This window comes from Papilio machaon, chromosome 8, assembly GCF_912999745.1.
Source record: "Papilio machaon chromosome 8, ilPapMach1.1, whole genome shotgun sequence".
In the NCBI taxonomy this organism is placed as follows: domain Eukaryota; kingdom Metazoa; phylum Arthropoda; class Insecta; order Lepidoptera; family Papilionidae; genus Papilio; species Papilio machaon.
The window spans coordinates 4,703,622-4,728,229 of record NC_059993.1 but is presented as its reverse complement, the minus strand read 5'-3'; the positions used below and the strand labels follow the sequence as shown (position 1 = coordinate 4,728,229).

The 24,608-nt window shown below is 31.4% G+C and overlaps 2 protein-coding genes across 5 annotated transcripts in view; one reads left to right on the top strand and one right to left on the bottom strand.

Moving 5' to 3' along the window:
* The first annotated feature begins 17,519 nt into the window (after positions 1-17,519).
* On the top strand, positions 17,520-18,152 carry LOC123721197. The gene has a single exon (XM_045679072.1). It carries the CDS (start codon positions 17,520-17,522, stop codon positions 18,084-18,086), a length of 567 nt encoding a protein of 188 aa, XP_045535028.1. The 3' UTR covers positions 18,087-18,152.
* Positions 18,153-21,253: 3,101 nt separating this feature from the next.
* Positions 21,254-24,608, bottom strand: part of LOC106717861 (fasciclin-1) — a 30,156-nt gene continuing 26,801 nt past the window's right edge. For all 4 annotated transcript variants that reach the window (XM_014511796.2, XM_014511803.2, XM_014511811.2 and 1 more), the window contains 6 exons: positions 24,400-24,557; positions 24,067-24,157; positions 22,941-23,161; positions 22,460-22,622; positions 22,149-22,296; positions 21,254-21,908 (listed from right to left, as the gene is read on the bottom strand). In XM_014511796.2, coding sequence (XP_014367282.2) covers positions 21,703-21,908; positions 22,149-22,296; positions 22,460-22,622; positions 22,941-23,161; positions 24,067-24,157; positions 24,400-24,557 — 987 coding nt within the window. In that variant the 3' untranslated portion in view covers positions 21,254-21,702. The remainder of the gene's footprint in view (positions 21,909-22,148; positions 22,297-22,459; positions 22,623-22,940; positions 23,162-24,066; positions 24,158-24,399; positions 24,558-24,608) is intronic.

Sequence of the window (24,608 nt, the reverse complement as noted above, 5' to 3'; positions counted from 1 at the left end):
TATAAATAGTGTAACTAACACGACTTTCTTTTATATATAGGTATATAGATTAGTATTGTATGCATAACTGTGCATTGCCACTGTTACAAAACTCTCCCTGTCCCCTCCTCATACTACATATAAGGAGGGTTGTCTATGTGTTTTTAGTTATAGAAATATGTATTACCTACAATTCTGCAAATAATTATATACTAGTAAGCTATTCAGTGTCGAACATAGAAAGTTTGTTAAAATAATTAATTAATGATAAATCTTGTTCGAAATATTAAATTTAAATTATAAAACAAATAGAAAGTGTATAAAATTGTGTTAACATTTATCAAAGTTGGACACCGCTAAGTTCACGATTAATTGAAACTTTCGAAGTCGGACAGATTGTGTTAAAGTCCGTGGGCTAGTTAAAGCTTAAGATGTTATTAAGTTAGCTTAATAACTTACCTTTGAAGAAATTATAATTTAATTTCTAACTGATTTTGGACGAACTATTCACAGTTTTTTTATTTCTAACATGAAATATTTTGTAAATGGAAATCTACGTGGGATGGTATCAAAAATTAACCCTAGATAGATAACCATATTTCACCGTACACTAAAGATAACCATACGTCGACTCGACGTGAATGTTTGAGTGAAGATATTTTGGATTATGTATGTACTAGGTTTATGAATGTAATATTTTGTCCTAATGTATGTAATTGTGTCCTGATTTAATGAAAAACATTAGTGTTTATTTATATTTTTATTTAAAAAAAAATTAAGAACAAAAAAGGAACTTCTTACTAATACGAAACATAATCATTTGGAATCTCTCCATCAGACTTATAATTTAGTATCTAAACTTTTCAAAATCAACTCTTTGTAAACTTTATAATATAAGAAACCTAAGTAAATATCAAGTTTTATCTAATTTCGCTTCAAAGGCACTTAGAACAGGCGCTGGACCTGTGCTCTCCACAAATGGGATTTTTGCAACTGTCGCACATTTTCTTTGTCATCCTTCTAATTTTTGATGGACAAAAGCCACAATATTTTATTTTCTTTGGCTCTGGTACACCTTCACGTGGTGTGGTAGGTTCGGCTGGTCTTTTTGGCAATATACCACCAATTTTTTCTTTTATATCCGTCGGCAAAGTAAGCATTTTCTGCCTTGTCTCCATCCACGGGGTCACCAAGCTATTGCTGAGTTTTTTCCTGAAATCTCTACGTCCCAGCGGTTTTTCTTTCTTGGATAGAACATTATCACAGTAAATAATATATGCGTTTATAAATACCATATTCAATATACCATAGAACATAGCCATGGTGTCGCGAACGGACGCGAATTAGTTCGTTAAAAAACTAAGTATTTGAACTAGCAACATTGTTGTTACGCCATCTACATCCGCCTGCTGAGCCTGCACGTAGCAGAGCGGAGCTACAACGCCATCTACATCCGACAACTCGCCAGCAAAACGGAAGTCGTCGCTGATCAATCTTTAATGCCAACGATGTCGTCACATCCCGTGAATCTACCCTATATAAGCCGTTGCACTGACACCGCAAGTTCAGTTTTTATTCTGTCGTCGGAAGGTCAACATAACTTCAACTTCAGTTTACTTAACTTATGAACTCAGAACCAACCACGCTGCCGGTTGCCTGCTTGTTAGATAAGTACTGATTACTGATTCATTTCTGCCCTTTTGTCATTTTGTATTCGTGATGTTAGAATTACAGTTGGTAAGCAATGATTCAGAGAACCAGTTGGTAAGCGATTAAATATCAGACGTACAATTTATATGCGATGTTACTGTGTCGTGTATGTATCACTGCGGTGAGTTGTTTGTTCATATTTAACATAGAAATTCAGACCGTGTGGACAGGGATGGCTGTAAGGGGTGGTGGAGGCCATTGGCGGGGTTTTAAACCCCTGCTTGAGAATGTTCATCTTACATAGAGATCGACGAGATGCGTAGGTATCTCGATGAAGTGATGGATGCATTACGATTTAGAGTTATTATCGACGAGATACGTAGGTATCTCGATTCAGTGATGGATGCATTCCGATTTAGAGTTATTATCGACGAGATACGTAGGTATCTCGATTCAGTGATGGATGCATTCCGATTTAGAGTTATTATCGACGGGATACGTAGGTATCTCGATTAAGTGACGGGTGCAGCCCGATTTAGAGTTAGATCGACGAAGTACGTAGGTACTTCGATTCAGATTCGTGTGCACATGCGTGTGTAGGTACGTATATTCACAGTAGACAATTCGTGACTACAGCATACAGAGAAGTAGTTCACGACATGGTGGAGGTGCTGGGATATCTTTCAGATGGAACCCAGGAACAGATGTCAATTAAATCAGTTTGATATAATCATTTACAGAGTTAGCTATCTATTATATTGTTTTAATTTACAGATATCAATTCAATCAGTTTGAAATAATCATTAACAGAGTTGGTTATCCTTGATATTGTTTTAATTTAATGTCACAACAACCATGTAAGTGTACTGTTGGATGGACAGTTATCAGCCATGTAGATGTGCTGTTAGACAGACAGTTAACAGCCATGTAGGTGTGCCATTGTATAGACAGTTAACAGTCATATAGGTGACCTTTCATATGAACAATTTCAGAACAGACAGACCAAACAGGACCAAGGAACAGACCTTCCAACAATCATGTAGATGTGCTACTAGGTAACAATTTTAGAATTAATTTAATAAGCCATGAAGATGTACTTTTGTGTAAAATTTTGTGAAGTTGTTAAAGATGTTCCACTGTTAGATTGTATTTTTTGAATACTTCTGGAATTTCATTGTAAATCAGAAATGGGGAGGACCTTGTGGGTTCTATCTCAATCTAATATAGTTGTTTCCTTAAGATTGGCATTGTTGTAATATTCAACTCAGTTGTACAGGTTTTAGTTACCCCTAAAAATGAGAGACATGTTTAAAGATGTTGAGCGACTCCATGGAAATACTTTTGGTTGAAGAATTGTGAGTAAATAGCAACTGAACTTGAAACGATGCTCCTGTCATGTAAGTCTCCTTAATAAGCAGGAAACCAGAAATCATGTTGATGACTATCAGACGATGACTATAACATAGAAAACATGGTGAGCTCAATCCATTTTTATACCTATAACTACTTATTAGGAAATCATAGCCTTAAAGTACAAATGAATATCTTTAACCAATTTGTAAAGATACAGGTCACAGTTTAATGTACATGTGTAATGAGTATAGTCACCTAATGATGATGTTTTAGTTTGTGTTTGAAAGAAATATCTTTTGCTGGTATTTATTCCAGATTACACATTGATACCTCTGGCACTTTTTCATTCCACCAAAACTGTTGTATAATAGATATTATAGCTTTTACTTGTATGACATGTAATTTATATATTAGCAATAAAATTGTAATTGTAATGTTTTCTAGTTTTTCAGGATTACAAATAGCAAAATTTGACACTAAACTTCATTTTACTTGATGAGTTATTAGAGACAGTGTCTCCCACCACATATCCAAGAGTGCATTTTGTAAGACAGGGCCATTATACAATTTAATATTACCATTCAAAAGTATGGTAAAATATACATCAGCTCCTAAAAGTGATGAAAGCTTATCAGGTACATTGAAATTATCATCAGACAAAAATGCATTCTTTGGGGCGGGAGTGTCGCGAACGGACGCGAATTAGTTCGTTAAAAAACTAAGTATTTGAACTAGCAACATTGTTGTTACGCCATCTACATCCGCCTGCTGAGCCTGCACGTAGCAGAGCGGAGCTACAACGCCATCTACATCCGACAACTCGCCAGCAAAACGGAAGTCGTCGCTGATCAATCTTTAATGCCAACGATGTCGTCACATCCCGTGAATCTACCCTATATAAGCCGTTGCACTGACACCGCAAGTTCAGTTTTTATTCTGTCGTCGGAAGGTCAACATAACTTCAACTTCAGTTTACTTAACTTATGAACTCAGAACCAACCACGCTGCCGGTTGCCTGCTTGTTAGATAAGTACTGATTACTGATTCATTTCTGCCCTTTTGTCATTTTGTATTCGTGATGTTAGAATTACAGTTGGTAAGCAATGATTCAGAGAACCAGTTGGTAAGCGATTAAATATCAGACGTACAATTTATATGCGATGTTACTGTGTCGTGTATGTATCACTGCGGTGAGTTGTTTGTTCATATTTAACATAGAAATTCAGACCGTGTGGACAGGGATGGCTGTAAGGGGTGGTGGAGGCCATTGGCGGGGTTTTAAACCCCTGCTTGAGAATGTTCATCTTACATAGAGATCGACGAGATGCGTAGGTATCTCGATGAAGTGATGGATGCATTACGATTTAGAGTTATTATCGACGAGATACGTAGGTATCTCGATTCAGTGATGGATGCATTCCGATTTAGAGTTATTATCGACGAGATACGTAGGTATCTCGATTCAGTGATGGATGCATTCCGATTTAGAGTTATTATCGACGGGATACGTAGGTATCTCGATTAAGTGACGGGTGCAGCCCGATTTAGAGTTAGATCGACGAAGTACGTAGGTACTTCGATTCAGATTCGTGTGCACATGCGTGTGTAGGTACGTATATTCACAGTAGACAATTCGTGACTACAGCATACAGAGAAGTAGTTCACGACACATGGGCCACCTGTTTGTTTTGCGGCTGCACGACATTGACGAGCACATTTGGTCAAAAGTGTCAACTCCCCCTTTAGTTTCATTATAAAAATGAATCATATTTGGTTTGCCGGTGGTAGGATGAATAGTGCCCTCTTCATCACACGATGATAGGACAAACACCAACTTGCTCGGTTTTAGTTTGTACGACACTAACGTCAACGGCCCATCATAACAGAACATGGATGCTCCTACTCGCCTGAAATGCATTATTTTCAGCTCTTCAGGTATTTCCCGTTTGTTCGACCTAATAGTGCCGACCAAGGTCAAGTTGTATGGCTGCCTTAGCAAGTTTTTTATACTCAAAAAATCGCATTATCACCTTTTTTTAAAGTTGAAAAACTGACACTAAAGATAACCATACGTCACTTCGACGTACGGAAGCCAAATATTGAAGAAAGTATTGCATTTACCGAAGCGATTCGGGTGTGTCCTACAAGCTCCAAAGGCATATTGAGTTGGCAGGAATGGCCAGTTTAGTGACGCGAAAAACAAACGAGCTATATCGATTTATCAAAATCAATTACGTCGATTCGACGTAGGTTATCTATCTAGGGTTAATAAAGCTGAATTGGAAAATTGATTCATTGATAATAGCTAGTTCAATCGCTAGCCGGTGGTGCTACGAATACGGACTGATAAGTTTACGTTAACCTATGCTAGGCCTTACGTAAGTTTTGGTATAGAGAACAAAATCTCCGTTTAAATCATATTGTTTTGTTAAATATAATGACTTGAATAACGATATACTTTATATAGAAAAAAAAATCTCATAAACTCACGGTAAGTGAAATTTGGAAAGGTACACGTGGGCGGAGCAAACACGAGCATCGCTTGATTGATGTAATGTCGCAATCTAATTTGTTTGTTTATAATCGAATACTAAGGAACTACGTAGAGATTGCGTATTATGATAATTTATTTTTACATTAATTTATTAATTTGTAAGTATGGAAGACTCAATGGATTTCGATCCCTCAAAAGTGTAGTGAATAGACACTTACTAAGCGAGCGCGCGCCATTTAATGGTTGGATAGTGTAGCGATGTATGGATTGATGGTTAGATAGCTTAACATTGGGTGGGATCGTGGCCAGGCCCTGGATTCTTTATCTATATATATAAAAGAAAGTTGTGTTAGTTACACCATTTATAACTCAAGAACGGCTGAATCGATTTGACTGAAAATTGGTGAGCAGGTAGCTTAGAACCAGGAATAGGACATAGGATAATTTTTACCCCGTTTTTTTTTTTTTTTATTCCGCGCGGACGGAGTCGCGGGTAAAAAAGCTAGTTATAAATAAAACTCCACGTGCATGCATCTTAAAAGTAAATTCAAATATCCTAAGATTTGTTAATTAAACTGTCTGTAATATGCTCTGTAATGGCATTTACTGTTTTTTTTTTGTGAATTAATTAAATTATCTACATCTATCTATATATATAAAAGAAAGTTGTGTTAGTTACGCCATTTATAACTCAAGAACGGCTGAATCGATTTGACTGAAAATTGGTGGGCAGGTAGCTTAGGACCAGGAAAAGGACATAGGATAATCTTTACCCCATTTTCTATTTTTTTTTTATTCCGCGCGGACGGAGTCGCGGGAAAAATCTAGTATTTTATAAATACCAATTGCTTATTTAATGAAGATCTTCGAATGTCTATTTGATGTTTATTTAACACTTTATTTTCTATTCCATTAAATGTACCGCAACATCTGCTAAAAGGAAATGACATACCTCCGAGTTAGTTAAACATTAATCACGGCAGTTCCCTCCCCTGTCACCGGATGTATATTGAGGGTAACGGATGCCGACTAGTAATTTAGCCGACATTATTTCCCAGAAAATCGCACTAACAGGGGAAATTATGTGTTTTATCATGAACAAGTTTACAAAGATTGTCGTTTTCCTAATTAAAGATATACAGTTGTATAAAAATTAATATCAGCAGATTCTTTTGTATTTCTAATAAATGTATTAAAAAAACATTAAGTCTTCTGTAATATTAAACAAGTTAAGCTTGATTATAATTAGGAATTATTTAAATTCATAAATTACATTAATGCCTTAAGTATTTAAGGCAGGCGAGTACATTTCTTTTAATTATATGAATAAAAAGATAGTACTCGGCGTATATGATTTGTTATTATATTAAGTCGGCTAAATAGTACAAACTATAATTTAAAATTTTTATATGCTTCTTAGTTATAAATTCAAAGCTAACATTTTTATAACAACTGGTACAGAAAAACTTTCAATGTTCATTACAGCTAGTTGCCAAGATTTCTGTCGATACATATTTGTACAAATTTTGTTTCTCCACAAACGTTTATATTTTCTGAAAGTTTCTCCCAAGCTGAATACAGATTTATTCAATCTACTCAACCAAAGATTGGGTACTCAATTTGGTATCTACTACAATATTTGCTTGTGGCACAGGAGAAGCGTAATGAAAATTTTAATAAACTATGTTTTTTTCTTAATATTATAAAAACTTACAATATTGTAGTGTGGACGAGAAAATAAGCTTTAAAATTAAATACATTCGTTCAAAATATAGTTTAGCACTAAACTTTTTTTTTAAATTAGATTTAATGTCATCAGAACTAACGATGGGTACAAAGTTTCAGTTCAATATATCTACAGGTGAAGGTCTAATTTCAGTAACTAGATTTAACCAAAATAAACAAAATCAGTTAAATAAAACCGATCAAAAATAACTGAAGTTCGATACATAAAATTTTGGTTTATTTCTATTTCGTACGTAATTTATAAAAAATATAAGTCAAAGTGTACGTGCAAAATTTAAATTGCGGTTCCGTGAAAACCACTAACTTGATTTCCTCCGGCGGAAGGAAACAGAACAGGTGAAGCGAAAAATCTAATTTCAAAGTGCAGTTTCCACTGCAGCCTATTGCTATTGGAACTACTCTGAAGTAACATACTATTGCGCATACGATTTGTTTTTCTTTTTACCTTCTTAAAATTGAGACATAAATATAACTATATTTCAAAACTCGAACTGTAATATGTCTAAGGAATTATTACATTGCTTTATTGTAAACTAGCTTTTACCCGCGACTCTGTCCGCGCGGAATAAAAAATAGAAAACGGGGTAAAAATTATCCTATGTCCGTTTCCAGGTTCTAAGCTACCTGCCCACCAATTTTCAGTCAAATCGATTCAGCCTTTCTTGAGTTATAAATAGTGTAACTAACACGACTTTCTTTTATATATATAGATTTATACTAATTAATCAGTTTAGTTACAAAACTAAGATAAATCGGATACTGAGTCTTTATGATGATGTTATAGAACGAATTATTGAAAAAAAAGTCAAATAACTTTATTCGTTTAAAAATTTAAATTGTTAATCCATATACAAACTTCATTACTACCGCTAGTGTAATTGTGTACAATTATCGTACTGTAAGCATACAACGTCATAAAAAATATTATAGTTACCAATAACAATTAAACCTTGTTAAGTATTGCAGCAGTAGCAAATACATATTTTCGTGTGTAAAAAATTGTATTTTCGTGTACTCTGTAAAGCGACTAATTAAATTTGTTGACAAAGGTGCATTGTGATAGCAATTACATCGCGTAACCATTTACCTAACGTAATTTAAATCGTATCAGTTTAGTGCAGCAACAAATTATCTAAAAAATAAACTGTTAATCAAATTTTGTGACTTGTTAAACTTACATTGAAGTGTTATTGTTTTTCGTCATGTTATATAAATGACATTCAAAACAGCTACAAAATGAATTTGACCACAAACAGGTAATTACAAAACATAATTACTAGTGCGACGCAAATATTAGATACGTGGTGGATCAAATATAAATTAGTTTAGTTATACGAGCAAAATTGGGTTTTATTGACGGCACAGAATACCAACATACTCTATAGTATGTACATGAAAATATGACAAATTGATTTATGAATCAAAATATAGTTGAAGCGATGAATCTAAATTCTAAACAAATTATACATAATATACTATGCCAGCTAGAAAGTTAGGCTTACGTTAGTTCAAATTATAGTTAACTTGTCCATTAGACTTGACCTGAATTCAATGGAAATTACCTACATATTTGAATTACCTTGCCTGAAATAGTGATGTGGGTATTATTATTTTTTTTTATGGGCGGCGCTATGCCGCCCTCTCGTTCTCCCCCTGGCGTATTTTAAGCCAGAGACTTTGGGTGTCTTTATTGTAATAATCATAAAAATTCTTAAGCTAGTTACTTATAAAATATTACATAATTCCTTAATGCTAGTTTGAGACTTAGTGCTAACTTAGTGTGGGTATTATTAAGGTAGGCGTAACTTTTCACATTCGCTGTAAAATCAGTAGTTTTTGGATAATTGATATAATTATAATATTCAATGTCTAGCATTGCATAAGGAAGAAAATACAGTTTGTTCCAAGATAAAAAATGTAAGAAAGTACCTCATTTCCATTATTGCTAAAGTATTCAAATGAAGCAATAAATATCAACAACTTGAAAGCGCTAGTGCCAACATCGATTCCCAATAAATTTAGAATGTAAAGGATAATGCTCGCAAATTTATCACAATACCCTTATATTTTATTTTTATAAGATTTTTGTGTTTTATGTCCGACAGTTATATTTCTTATGTTCGTTTCCTTAGTAGTATGGACTGATTAATAGTTTACCAATATATGTATGTTGAACATACTAATTTACCACTAACGTAATGTCAATGAAAAAACTAAAATAATTGAAAATCATAAATTTTCTTCGTTTTTAGCATAACCGGCAGAGGAGCCACTCGAGGGTGTTCTTCGCCTGTCGCCTTTTTCGACTTAGTGCGTAATTTCTTACGCATTCTATGGTAACATAGACAAGGTATTTGACAAAATATGACAAGTTCCCGAACCTATTTAAGGTGCTTACAACTGTATTGTAAAGATAGTAAACAAGTCTTCGAGTTGAGTCGTGTTCTCTTTAAGCAGTAGTTTGAAAACTTGTGTTAAAATAGTCTACACAATAATAAAACTACAAGTCACGAAACTTCGCCGCCTGTAGTATAGTAAAGTAGTATTGTAGTTGTTATTTAATATTCATTTATAAACTTATTATTTATATAATAAAATTTTATAAATTTTATAAAAAAAATCAAATCATATTATATAAAAAATAGTAAACCACCGGCTGCGGAATCCCACGACTCAAGCAACCAGTGGTGAGGGCTGCAGAGACAGAAACTTTTTAGAGACAGAAGTTTTTAAATTAACTGTCTTTTGTATCACACCCTTAATCCAACTGTTTATTGAGAGCTTCTTAAGATATTGATTAGTATTGTAGTTTTTATTATAGTATTTCAGTTGTTTTTCATAGTTCAAATACCTGAACAAGACATGTTGAATCATTCATCATACAAAAGATTTTTTTAAAATAAAACATTGCTTTTGACACAATTTAACTTCATTAGTGAAAACCATACGCAAATAATATAAATGTGTAGCAAGATATAAATATACGAATGAAAATTAAGTTCACTGAACAATGCTAGGAAACAATGTAATTTGTGGCGCATTGTTATATGTTGCACTGGAGTTAACAGCAGCATAGCCGGAAAACACATTTATTTAAGTGAAATGTTATTTTTAAAATAATTGATAATAGGTTAAATTAAAATATATTAAAATATTCAACTAGAAGTTAAGAAGTTTTGTAAAAAAATCCGCCCTTCATTGAAGTTTCGCAACTAAATAAGTGGTCAATAGTGAACTCTCAATAGAAAGTTTAGAAACAAATGCTCTTTAATTTATGCAGTTATGACACTTCTATTGTTAATTGATTTCTTTTATCTAATTTAATATTTAATCAACGAATTAAACTTAGTTTAAAACATTCTTCAAGCCAGCTAACGATAATGAAAATTCTTTCGAGAATATTACCACTGGGTTTAGTAGGATTTTTTAGTTTTCAAACTTTATGATTACTACTCTACTGACTATGATAAAATATTCGTTAAAATTTAATTTATAGTTTGACATGTCGAATTGCAGCTGACAGCTTCAAGTCTTATTTTTAAATATTATTGAATCTGTTATCTTCATTGATTATTATTCAAAACTTTTAGACTTCAATATTTGGATTAAGACCTTTTTAGCGGGAGTTTTCTTTCGAAACATCTGTATAAATATATTTTGTTATGCATGTTTATGCACTGGACACAAAACGCATTTCATACCGCAATATTTTTATTACAGATGAACATGATTTAGATTTTCTTTCTAATCGATTAAACTAAACGAATTGACAAAACTTCATCATTATCACAATTTATATTAATCGCATTTCGAGTTAAATACAAGAATATTAAATGTTTTCTATTTGTCTTCTGCACGAACAACATCTTATGCAAAATATCATTTATTTTGTTACTCTCCCTGTTATCATCATAGCGCTGCGCATGTTACAAGACAGAAGCTGCCAACTTGTGTTAAAATGAGCAAAGAAGTTTGCATGTAAACTATCCAGCCTCAATAGGCAATCTGCCAAGTTTTAGTATATAGCTACAGTAAAATGCCGAAATATATACCTAATAAACTAATACTTCTGTTACGCTAAAAAGAACTTAATGTAATTAAGATTTCAGATAAACGTTAATTAACTATTCTAAATCCTTTTAATGGTTTAAGTACACTGATAAATAACTTTTAAATTCGATTTCGTCTGCTTTATTTCGCTACTGGTAATGAGGGTGCACATAATGTTCAGATCCACTTTGCTAAGCATAGAACCGCTGTTCTTGTGGAGTTGTAAACTTATATGAGATTTCTGGATACAAACAACGGTCTTCTCCTTACTTATTAGATGTATTGTGGCTAGGAACATATTGTACAATATCGCGATGACTATCTACTTAGTATTGTAAAATACATTTCGATATAAAGCAGTCACATTTTTAAAATAAATTTGGCAGTAATTTATCAAAATGTCACAAAAAATTGTGGATTTTTTTTTAGTAAAAGTTCATTTAATCGATAAAACCAAAATTTTTCAATAAGATCCAAAAAAAAATAGGCAATTGTATATTATATCTATTTTCGTATGAATTTAATATGCGTATAAATACAAACATTAAAGTTAATCTTATTTTATAACGAGCTTAAACAATTTCACGCACGTACCGCTTTCTGCGGGAATATAATTTCGTAGGATAACGCGATGTATGAATATGCAAATCGCTTCTCGTTTTGTTAAGAAAATTATGTTAAAGAAAACTTGTATACATAATACACATGTGTTATATACACATTGGCTACTTATGTAATATAGCTACTTATATCTTATATATTGTATACATATATAGCTACTTATGTCTTATATGTTGGGTGTACTTTAACTACCAAATTATTTGCTACTATAATTTTATACAATCATATACGTTGTTAAGATTGTTCTATTTTTTATTATATAGCTTGGTAAATACACATAGAATAAATAGGATTCCGGATAATAAGTTCTTGCGTGATATAATAAATCAGACAAATAACTATGAATCAGGTACTTAAATACTTTTTATACAGCATTATTATATAAGTATGCAAACAATATATAACCCAGTACTTTGATGAATAACAAATTATTATCAATACCAAAGTGGTATTTTTTTAAGAAATTGTTGATGAAAATGAACTTAATTTTCCATTAAATATTAAAGAAGATATCTCTTCTTTTTTTATATGAGTCCCATCAGCTTTTTTACATTTATATTAGTAGCAATAGAGCAATAGCGACTAAGGATACAATACCAAAGGCTCAGTTAGTGCGGTCGTTTTATTTAGAAGAGTGCAATGCTCTCCCACATTCGTTGCACCCAACAATAGGTGCATATCCTAATGAAGGAACATTGTAAAGATGAGTATTCACTGAATCATAACAGTGGTTAAATTTTTATATTTAACACTCTATCTTTCGTCTTCGCAATCTTCTGAATAATTCGGTTAAATAAATCTCATGGTAGCCGAATTTTGTTGTTAGGCACAATATTCAGAAAAATACATGTTGGAATTAAATGGCTACGAAATTTACAGTCCAAATTTATGTCAGTTTTAAGCTGAACTTACATCATTTAATAACCTAATCGTAAATATTCTTAATACACGGGACGCATTTTATATAGCTTGTGTATAATAATCGCTGAGCTTAGATAAAGTCGACACACACCCTTATTATGACTTTTATTTCTTACGACTGTTTAAAACAACAATATAAAAACCCCAAACTGTGAATATTTAGTGTTAAGATAGGATCTTTAAGATAATTGTACTTTCACAATGGTTTAATAATTTCTCAGATTAACTTAACATGGACCTCAATAAGGTAAAAACTAATACTATTTATATCACTGTCTATCCTAATATCTAAGCAGCCGTGAAAGCTTGCACACTACATAGTAAGCAGACAAAAATGTTTATTGCGAATAAAATTTTATAGCCCTATTCTAGAGATGCAATACTATTTTTATGGCAAGTGAACTGGTAGTGAGTTCTGCTAACGCCAATATCGATTCATATCTACTGCAAATGGAGCGATGTTTGTACTTTGAGTGAACAATAAAGTGAAAAGAAAATTTAATAAGAAATAAGACAAAAAATTATGGACCCAAAACTCGATATTAGAGATTCTTTTATTTGATCTGTCCTTATCTGAATCTTAATTTATTATCTATGAAACGATCGTCAAAATATCAAATTGTTTATGCTCGTCTTTGCTATAATCTATAAGTTATGCTATATAGTATATTTTCAAGCGTAAGCTATTTAAAATCTTTTTAGTACTATTTCCAGTGCTTTTAGATCTGACATATATAGTTTTACTGCACTAGTAGGGTAGTTAAAATATTCCTTACAATATTATTATATTTCCATTTTATACAATAATTAAAAAACAAACATGAACCGATAAAAACTACGTTAGAATCTTTAACGTAGTTTTTATCAGTGCGGAAATATTGCAGTGAATTTATTCGAAGATATAATGCGGAAAATATATTCTGAAAACGAACTGTGAACAATATTTATCTATTTGAAAACTATATTCGGAACAATATTTATCTATTTGAAAACTATATTCGAGTATAACGTTGATCTAATGTTCGTATTCTAAAATGCATTTTCTTTAAGTTCCATTATTCAATTCAAACTTTCCTATATATATTTTATTTAACTAGAGAAAAAACGTTTTTAAATAGATTTTAAAAGTCTCATTTTATCGACTCTACCATAAGGTGCCACACCAGTTAAGAAAAACAGCAGTTAAAATGAAAACCATGCACTACTTTTTTTTTATATTACAATGTGACAAACGAGCAAGAGGCCACATGAATTCGCCGAAACGGCAAAGCAACCACTGCCCATAGACACTCGCAACTACAGATGCGACGAAGGAGGAGACGCACAAAAAGAGAATATCCCCTTTCCATCCTCTTCTTATAAGAAGAGGGTGGGAAGGCAAAGAGGACTAAAATTAGGCCTCCGGCCCCACACTCATCAGACGAAAGGCGGAATTACTTCCACTTCACGACTGTCTTCTGTGTGGTCGTGGTATTTCACCGGGCGAGTCGGCCAATTCGTGCAACAGATGTGGTTGTTGCTGTCGTTTACCACTGTTACACTAAATTAATTCGCATCTGTTCGCGTATTGCGTATGCGAATCTTATGTTTAAAATATTTTCTACATAGTCTAAAACAATTTATATATTACGAATAAGAGTGGCTGTGGTAATTTTACTCCTGTGAATGATATGATACAAATGGGTAGTTTGGGTAATACACACCGCAAAATGTAATTCGTATTTCATCTAAGATAACATCTTATTGTTATGAAATTGCTTCATGTTTGCAAACATTTGTTCAAAGCAACAACAATGAGGGTGCATTGCAACTTCGAATAAATATGCACCCTGATCGTATGTACAATGTTTACAAATCTATAGTATTGTTTTTATCTCTAGATCTTTTCTGATTTACTGATTTGGAATACACGAGTTTGTTTCATTTTTGTAGCTACATTATTCAAAAGATTTTTGCAGTCAGATTTTTGCAGTTCTATCATTGTTTAGTGATTATAGAAGAAAGATCAAACTTAGATACATAATATATAGGTTCGATTTTTAGAAGACATTAAATGCTTGTAAGATGTTTTGATATTAAAAAATTATATGATGAGGCGGCGACAAATGTTTATATCCTTTTTGGTTGAAAACTTTTGTGAACGATTTCAATAAATTCAGCGAAAGAAGTTCAACAAAATCTCTACCAAGAAAAAAAAATAACAGAATATTTAATTACAATTATTAAAATTTAGATTTTGCAATGTAATTATTCATTGGGCTGGCTAATTGATATAAATAATATTTATTCGGAGAAAATATGCATAACTATCGTACGAATTAGCTCTTTCATATTATAAATCTTCCAAGTTTTTTAATGTCGGGTAAAAATATTATCCAGTACATTAGCATCGCTGTAAAACGGACGCCTCATTACGCTGCGCTGGTTGTAATAAATGCATGCATCACGGATATTCATTTAAATCCATTTTCATATAAGAGACTACACTAAAAGGACGTTGACCTGATATACGCCTACTCTATAATCTCGTATATATATATAAATCTATCTATCTCGTATATCTCTATAGACGTAGGCATTGGCCACCTACAAACGCCTAGGCTAAATGAAAGAAGAGTATTTTTAAGTTTATTTTAATGTTAAAAAGCTATTTTTAACCATAAAACCAAATAAGAAACTCGTAGTTTTCATCTCCTTATACAAAAATAGAGCCAGAGGCGCTCTACTAAAGCGAGCACTGTAAATGTAGTATTCTACAAAGTTCTAAAACAATGATAAGAGGATAGTAAATTATATTTTAGTTGGGAAATAGTGACGTAAAGTAAAAAAGCCACTCCTAGAGTATAATTTCTTATTGTTTTCTTTATTTTAAATATTATCTTACCTGTAAATAATTAATAATTGTACATTTGTTATGCGTATATATCAGGGCCTACAATGGAAACAGCTGCGCGATGTTCCATCATAATTTATATTGCGCGAATCCATCCGTAATCTCGATTATTGTCTCCTATAATTTGATTTGTCAGCTGCTATCTATTGTCCCTGTGACTATAATCATTAAACAGGAATTGTCTGATTTAATTCCCAGTAGAAATAACCAATAGATTAAAAGCTTCGATTCAATACAATTTCAAAATTACGTTCGAAAACAACTATTGAGTTGTTCATTTTCGTAATCCGTAACTTTTTTTAAATAATAGGAAAATGATTTGTAGAAATTTAATTAAGTCATTGACTATTAAATCGTTACGGTGTATTTCACGTTTTATTTATCTATGGGTGGAATAATTTATTTTATTAAAAACTAGCTTTTACCCGCGACTCCGTCCGCGCGGAATAAAAAAAAAAACGGGGTAAAAATTATCCTATGTCCTATTCCTGGTTCTAAGCTACCTGCCCACCAATTTTCAGTCAAATCGATTCAGCCGTTCTTGAGTTATAAATGGTGTAACTAACACGACTTTCTTTTATATATATAGATTTGTAAGAATATCAGTGTCGTGCATTCCCAGAAAGAAAAATAACTGAATGAAAATTTTAGAATGCATTTGTGCTTATAAATGTTCTCGGGATCTGCAGACTTTGAAATAACTTTGATTGCCGGACGAGTTTTCTCTTTGAAACGGAATCTCCTTTGTAGAATTTTATTTTACGAAAGGTAACATGAAATATTTTTTTTTACACGAATAAACTTTGTATTGACCATAACATTCATAAACCACGTTAATTATTTATCAAATATTTGAATCAACGTGGCTCCGTCCGTATTAGTCTACGTAATTAATATTACGAGTAACAAAATGAACAATTTAGTTTACTTTAGTTTTGGTCAGTTGCAAATAAGGAATGGGTAACAATAAAAAAAAAACTTAAATAACATTAACAAGTTATTAGACCAGAAAGGTATTTCAAATGTCTGGGATTCAAAATGTGTGTGTAAATGAAACAAATCCAAATGAAGCCATATTAACCTAGCGACTCATTCCCCTACGACAGTAAAAGCTTTTTAATTTTTAATACGCAATATTTCTTGCCGCCTTCAATATATTCATTTTGTCGAACAACTCGCAAAAAACTGCGCGGAATTGAAAAAGAATTTCGATTTGCCAATATAATAAAGAAGCGATGTGACGCTTGCGAAGACTTTTTCTTATTATTATTTACGAATCACAAAGGCTAGGAAACATTCGTTCTTCATAATAACGTTGATATTACATGTAATAGTACGTATGTATAAGTCGTGAATTTTCCGGGATTCGACAATTTGAAAAGGAATTTTCGAGCATTTTTATACGTCAAATAAATACAAAGTGTGTAAAGTATTCGTTTAGTTTTGGATTATATTTTATTAAGTAAAATAATGTGAAAATAATAATAATCGAAATTGTATATATAGGACTCGTGAGTGATCTGAGTTGTGCATTAGAAATAATGCGTTAAAGTTCTTATTCCCTTGTTTATGTTCAGAAAATAATTACAATGTTATAAATACATCTAACCTTATTATCAATTGGTTCAAGAAATGCGTGTCAGTAATTATAAATAATTCTTATATATAGAGAAGGAATATTGCACTTCTGATTATTTTCATTTCCTTTCAGTTGACTTTGAAATTTAGAATAGGTAAGCTGTGTTAGAAGCTTTACCTTATAAAGTGTTTCATATTATATGCAGATAGTTACACTTTTCCAGATTAATAAATATGAAGATTCATGTGATTCAAACTAAAATAATTTTAATATTATTTGTAATATTTCTACCTTCTTGTTTATCAAACGAAGAGGATTTATGTAATACAATAACTTCTTGTTCTGGATGTTTAAGAAAAAGTTTCTGTACATGGTGTGTGACTAAAAGTCGGTGTACGAAACAATCTTGTGGCAATGACAATGTTATTTATCCGAAAAACGTGGCAGCTCTTATGTCAGGTGAAACTTTCTGTCCAAGAGTCGCAGATACACAGGAGTTAGTGTTAAAGAGTGGAAAGAGACAAAAGTTATCTGTGAAAATAACTCAGATTTATTTGTATATGGCATTCACTCCGTGGAAATGTAGAATTAATGTCAATGGAAAGGAGCATGTTATAATTGCAACACTATTAGTGGATACAGTTTATTGCGAATCGTTTGAATTCAAAAATGAATCGGAAGAGCCTTCGGTGAGCGGCAGTGTGACAGTTTTGTGGGACTACAACAAAGCGTTTGACGGAAATCTTCCCTTTAAAGTGTGCCGCTGTGATTTGGACAGTTCGTGCATTGCTTGTACCTAGTCACTTTGTTTTTACATATATTACATATACATAATATAATGATACTCATATTTAAGTATATTTTATTGCCCAACAAATAAATGACAATTTTTCCATTTTGGGTATTTTTTTTAAATCCTGAGTGTCAAATATATTTAAGCGTAAACATACGTCAACAGCTAGGAACCGTCACTAAAACACTAAGTCCTGATTTTTATAAATCATGGTTATTCAACCATTATTATACGCAGGCTTGCAAAATGCGGTCTTGATCAATTAATAATATGAATGTACTTATGCTGAAATACAATTTTCCGATAGAATTTCATAGGCTTAATTTGTGTAATACTGATAAAGTTTTAAAATAGTACATACTAAAAAGTTAGCAATGATGGTATCCGAGTGAAAATATCTATGCGAAATCATAGTATATTCTTAAAAAATGACTTTGCAGTTTATTAATTTCTAAGTTCTATAGCATGAATAGGAACACAAAGTAATGGCAACTCTCGACAGGCGTCCGTGGCTTATCTGACATTTTTATAATGAGTTTTTATCTGACGAGTTCACAGGAGGAAGAGCGCAGCGTTGTAATTAACTGCTTATTAAACTGCCTCATTGTGAGGCTAAAGTACCATGAATTTTTTTTTAATGTAAAGTACTTAAATAAACAAACAATATTACCCTCTTGTCAGTCCTGTTATAAGTAACATTTTTTAAATTGTATATCAACAACATAAAAAACAAAGACAAGTTTTCATGTCATTTAATTTAACCGCAAAATCCATATGAATAGGTAGTTAAGTCCACTTTGAACTTTATTTCTCCGAGTAAACTTAAATTATTCTTAAAAATTTCTGTTCTTCAAGACTTTGAAGTTTGAGTTTTGGTTGAGGTTACATTACATTTTTTCCCAGTACATTTAACAATATTTAAATACAAATTAAACTTCAGTGAGTGATGCGTAATGCGTTAAATTGATAACTATTTGTTTCAGATTACACTTAACCCCGAGAGTTATCTATGAACGGTGTATCAAAGTTCATCATCATATCGGATATTATGTTATTAAACTTTACGATCGGGATCAATGATAAACTATTTCTACAAACATTTATCTATCACGCGAGCGAACCAACTATACCTTATGTGTAAAATGTAGGCGTTGGGAAGATATTATGTCTTGTCTAATATTAATTTTTTGAGTTTAATAATTTTTATGTAAAAGTACATCCCTAAATACGCAAATCCATACCTTATGTGATGTTTTTTGTATTAGTGAATATACATAAAAATTTATAAAATAAGAATTATCCAAAATTATTGTTTGACTCTAAAAGATGTTATAATTTTATAGCAGAAATGTAGGATTAACATTTATCGTAAAGCGCCTACAGAAATATAAACCGCAAAACTACAATTGGAGCCTATTGTGTATTTATTGCTTGCTATTTTATGCTACATTTTTTACGTACTATGTGTAAACATCATGTTATGTTTTCTTAACAATTTGTCATGATTTTCAAATTATGAACTCTTCTAATAAGTTTGGACTGCACACATCCAACTACGCTGGCTATTTTCGCAGATAAATTGTACATTTTTGCTATTCAAAAAATCAAGGGCCTTGTAAGTAAAATTGGTTAACAAATGAAAAAAAGGCTTTTGTAATTTTTTTATTTATTAAACACGATAGGTAGGTACATTTTGTCTTACAAATCTTAAATAATTTGACAATATATTGAAGTTTTATATTAATGTCGACACTTTAGCGACTTTTATTAAAGATTCATCTAAATGCTTCATAAAAATTATATTGTCATGATTATTACATACTACATTCAAACGCCTGAAAGATGAAACGATTTTATTCAACACCCAAGTAATATGAAAGCGATAGTCAATGCTTCCCTTACATTGTCCTTTATTTATTAAGATTTAATTAAGTTTAGCAAGTAATACATGAATAGCATTTAGCTTTGGTTTGATCCACACCTCTATTAACTTATTTTTTACTTAAACTAAATGTTAAAAGTTATACGAAATTATGTCACTGTTAAAGAAAATTAAAATTCATAATTTGAAATGTGAAATTACAATAAACATTTCTTTTTATATAGGTTTTCAATTTTATAATTACCAGTATCATATTTTTCGCGATTGTGTCTTTGAAACTGTTGATAATTTATAAAAATAAGAAATAATTTAATTATCTTGTCAATTAAAATAACTATAATCTACCACTAAACTTTAAGAGAGATAAGATTTCAAAAACGTTTCATGAATTCCGTAAAATAAGAATGATAAGAACATTAAAAATAACTTATATTAATTATTTACACAATTTCAATAAATCTATTTGATAGTCACAATTGCATTTTTGTCTCGAACACATTCTATATACAAATATAAAATTAATTAATTCACGAAAATTTATAATTCTTTATTCCGCAAAATTATTTCTATCTTCGGGTTACAACCAAAGTGACACTTGTTTGGACGCATATTGTAAACCCTTACATTCTCTTTGAAAACAATAGAGAGAACAATATGTATCAATACAAGTCTCAAAACAGTCGAAATACACAGTATTATAGACAAAGTTGATCATTTCTGATATAACGTTATAAATACGTGATCACTAAAGTTTTAAAATTAAATAAACAATCTCGTTACGTAATCAACATTATAGACATAATCATTTTATAAATACTTTTAAATACATTTCAAACATATGTATAACTTGGAATGTATATATAGCATAGATGAAACTATTCAAATAATATATAAATAAACCACTAGTTCCAATTATACGGCTTAAAATGATGTAAATAAATTTAGTACTTTCATTTAGTTTTTATTATTTAAAAAAAATCGTCTAAGTATCTATGTATAAATTAAATAAGCATATATATATCCGGTAATTAGGTACTTTTCAAAATGTATATAATAAATCTTTATTTACAATGAAAAATATTTCATTATATTTTTGAATCGATAAATATTCTAACGTCGAAATTGGAACTAGTATTCTGTATTAAAAAGATAATTTTTAACTATAACTTGGACAATTTTAATATCTATTAAACGTGTATACGCATTATAATTTTATAACCACATTAATATTTTTTTTATCTAATTTCATTATTTCAAATTCGTTTAACATACTACAGTGAGAACAGATGCAGCGATAAGCGATTCAAATGTTTACATATATGTATATTCAATGTTGTATAACTATATTAGAATTGCTATGAAATATCTCAATAAATTTTCCTGGCAGTGTATTATCTAGAATTGATAAGTACTTGTAACCTTGATTAGCAATGCCTTATTTTTCATTACAATATCAATCCCCCTACTTGTATAATATATTGGTAACCATTACAATAAGTTTGATAAAACAGAGCTTTCACGTATTAAAATTGTATAATTCAAAAATGGAATAAAACGCCAGAAGTCAGAAAATTAAATCCATTCCAAATAAGTGCATCCCTGTATTTAGTTGAAGTTGATATTTTTGATTGATTTCATAACGAATATCTTGTCTATGGTTTTCGATTGCTGTTTTATTTAAGAAAAAAATAAATTAGAATATAGTTTATTTCATTATTTAGAGTAAAGAAGAACCGTTAACTTAATTGCCTAAAATTTTAACGAATGTATAGGAAACGAAAAGTAAGAAATATGTGTATGCTACGCGGGTTTTCTCAGCACTGCCCGTGAGCCGTATGTCGCTCTCCAAGACAAAAGGTTCATCTATTACGTGAATAATACCGTTAGTGCACTCCACGTCGGGTCTGAACACGTGAATCCAGTGCCCATTCCATTCCACGTAATAATCTGTGGGAGAAAATTATATATGTAATATCATTATCTATCCTCCAAACATTACATAGCTATTCAGTTATCACAGAACATTATCATTACTAGAGAAAACTAAAACGTGAAAGCACCTCTTTGCTTACTTTAATGATGGAATATTAAGTGGTGAAGCTCGCATTAACTTAGGTGACCCCTTGCGTTCCCTTAGAATAAAAATAAAAACTCTGACGCAGTACTACACTTTAAAGTGGTACTTACTTTTGTCGGATTCCTTTACTCGCAGTTTAAGAGGATCTCGGGTGGTTGGTAAGATAATAGGATGAGTTTCGTTCGCCATTAGTTTTAAATCAGACACGGTGTAAGATCTTCCCGCTCTAATCACGTGTCTTTCCAAAATTTGCTTTGTCTGAAATATAATTCTGTTTTAAGGAATTTCTGACTTATGAAAAAAAAATATTGAGAAAAAATATTATGTTCATTCGCAGTAAAATAATACACAATCACGAAGAAAACTTTTATATTTAAACGTTAACTGTTTTATGATATGAATTGTTTTGTTTTCTACTTACGTAATAACCATAATCCTCTCTAAACAAAGCCTTGTAAGCGGACGGATGTCTAATTTGGAACTTCAACCAGGCGTGATCCCGCGGCACAAAGTATGTATATCGATGTTCCATTTCATTCAGTTGGTGATTAAACATTTGCCGCTTTCCCAAGTTATACGTTATGCTGTACAATTACACAGAGTTTAAATTGACAAATAAAGAGTATAAACAATGAGATTGAAATACGAGTACTACAATTGAAATTACAGTATTGTTTTTATTGGTTAACTCGGGGTTAATTTTATACTCGTTATTTTTTACTTTTTTTTTATAAAATTAGAATGAATTTAGTAATTTAAATAGAAATCGCCTCATCATGTTGCGTCACATATTAACCCCCAGCAGTGCTAAATTCTATGCAAAATCTTGAATCATAAGATTGAAAAACTTTCCTTTTCAACGAGATTTAAGTCATTTGTTTAATTTTAAAAACATGACTCACTTGAGCATTGGATCCGTTTTTATTTTTTCGAACACAGTTGTGTACGGTACACCTAGTACTCTGTCTATTATGTGTACAAATCCATTAGTTGCCGCTATGTTGGGCTGCGTGACTGTAGCGTTCACTCCGCCGCCCTCCACAGTTAGCGTCTGATTCGAATTACTGTTTACTACATTGAAGTAGAGATACTTTCGTGCAGCGGCGGTCGGTGCTTGGTATATCTATAAAAATACAATATTGAAACAATCCTTGTATAATAAATTACTATAAGTTTCCAATGTCTAATTATATGTATAAAAACATCTCATCGAACATCATCCAGTCACTATGTAAGAAACATATACGATAACATGTTCTAATACAAGATCTAGTTGCACAAATTATCGCATGCTTTTAGCGAAATAAAATAATAAGAGCCTAACCATATAGGTAAAAAACTTAGTGTTAGAATAACATTTTAGTTTAAACACATGTCAACCCTTGCATCGCACACTGATGCTGATATAAGACATTACTAGAAATCACGGCCAGTGAAACATTATTATGCAAAAAATGCGATCTAGTCAAATAAATAACAATTTATGAGATACATAGTCAAAGCTAAACATTTTATGATCTCGTTGACGTCCAAAATATCAATATCCGGCGGTCAAAGGGTTAAAACATGTGTTTAAAAAAACAGTATTTTTTGAAGTAATACAGTAAAGGTACATAGGTCATTTATGGTTCATGCCTACAAATAACGACACTGGTAACTGAACTTCGAAACATAAATATCACATAAATACTTTCATCTAAAACATTTATTGGATATTTATAAATACATATCAACATACAGATCCTGGAAGCTGTTCCGATAGCGGCAGCCGACAGAAAACAAATATCGAATAGATGAATTGCAAGATATTGTAATAATATTTAAATTTAAATAAATGTTTAAATCGATAATTCTACGTATGCATAATTATAGTCAAAGTTAATACATAGTACAAACTTTAATTACAATTGAAATTGTTACTGCTTTAAGAAATCTATCAATTTGTGTTAAATCAATGCCTTAAATAGTTATATATTAGGAAAATCTGTTCCCATGTTAAAATACAAAATTAAAATACTTTTTACAAACCTGATTCATATTGTTGTGAATAATAGCATCTAGTGGTAACCTTTCCCTTACTAAATGCAACTTTAATATTTCCCTAAGCTTTTGGTGATTTCTGCAACAAAAATCCATAATTAGTATTAAAAAAAACGTCAAATACAATGTACATAATCAAAATAGTTTGTTATATACACATCAGGACATTCTAACCGTAGAATTATATTGTCGTGACACTTCATAAAATTGCTGTCTCGTACATTCTTTTAGACAAAAAAAGAGACTACAATGATGTGTAGTAATACAAGAGTCGTAGAAATAGAGCAGTCGTTTTCTATGGTATAACTAAATTTCAATTACCTAATAATATTCTGAACACTATTCTCGTTCCAAGCCTCATTAGAAGGTGCGAACAAAGTTATATCCTTTGCCAAAGTTAACTCGTTCAGGAACTGATTATTTTCACCCAAGTCCATTATTACCTCGTAGAACTTGCAAAGGGGACCATCTTCTTTTTCCTGCAATAATGTTGCCATGTTATAATTTACATTAAGTATTTTCGTACATTT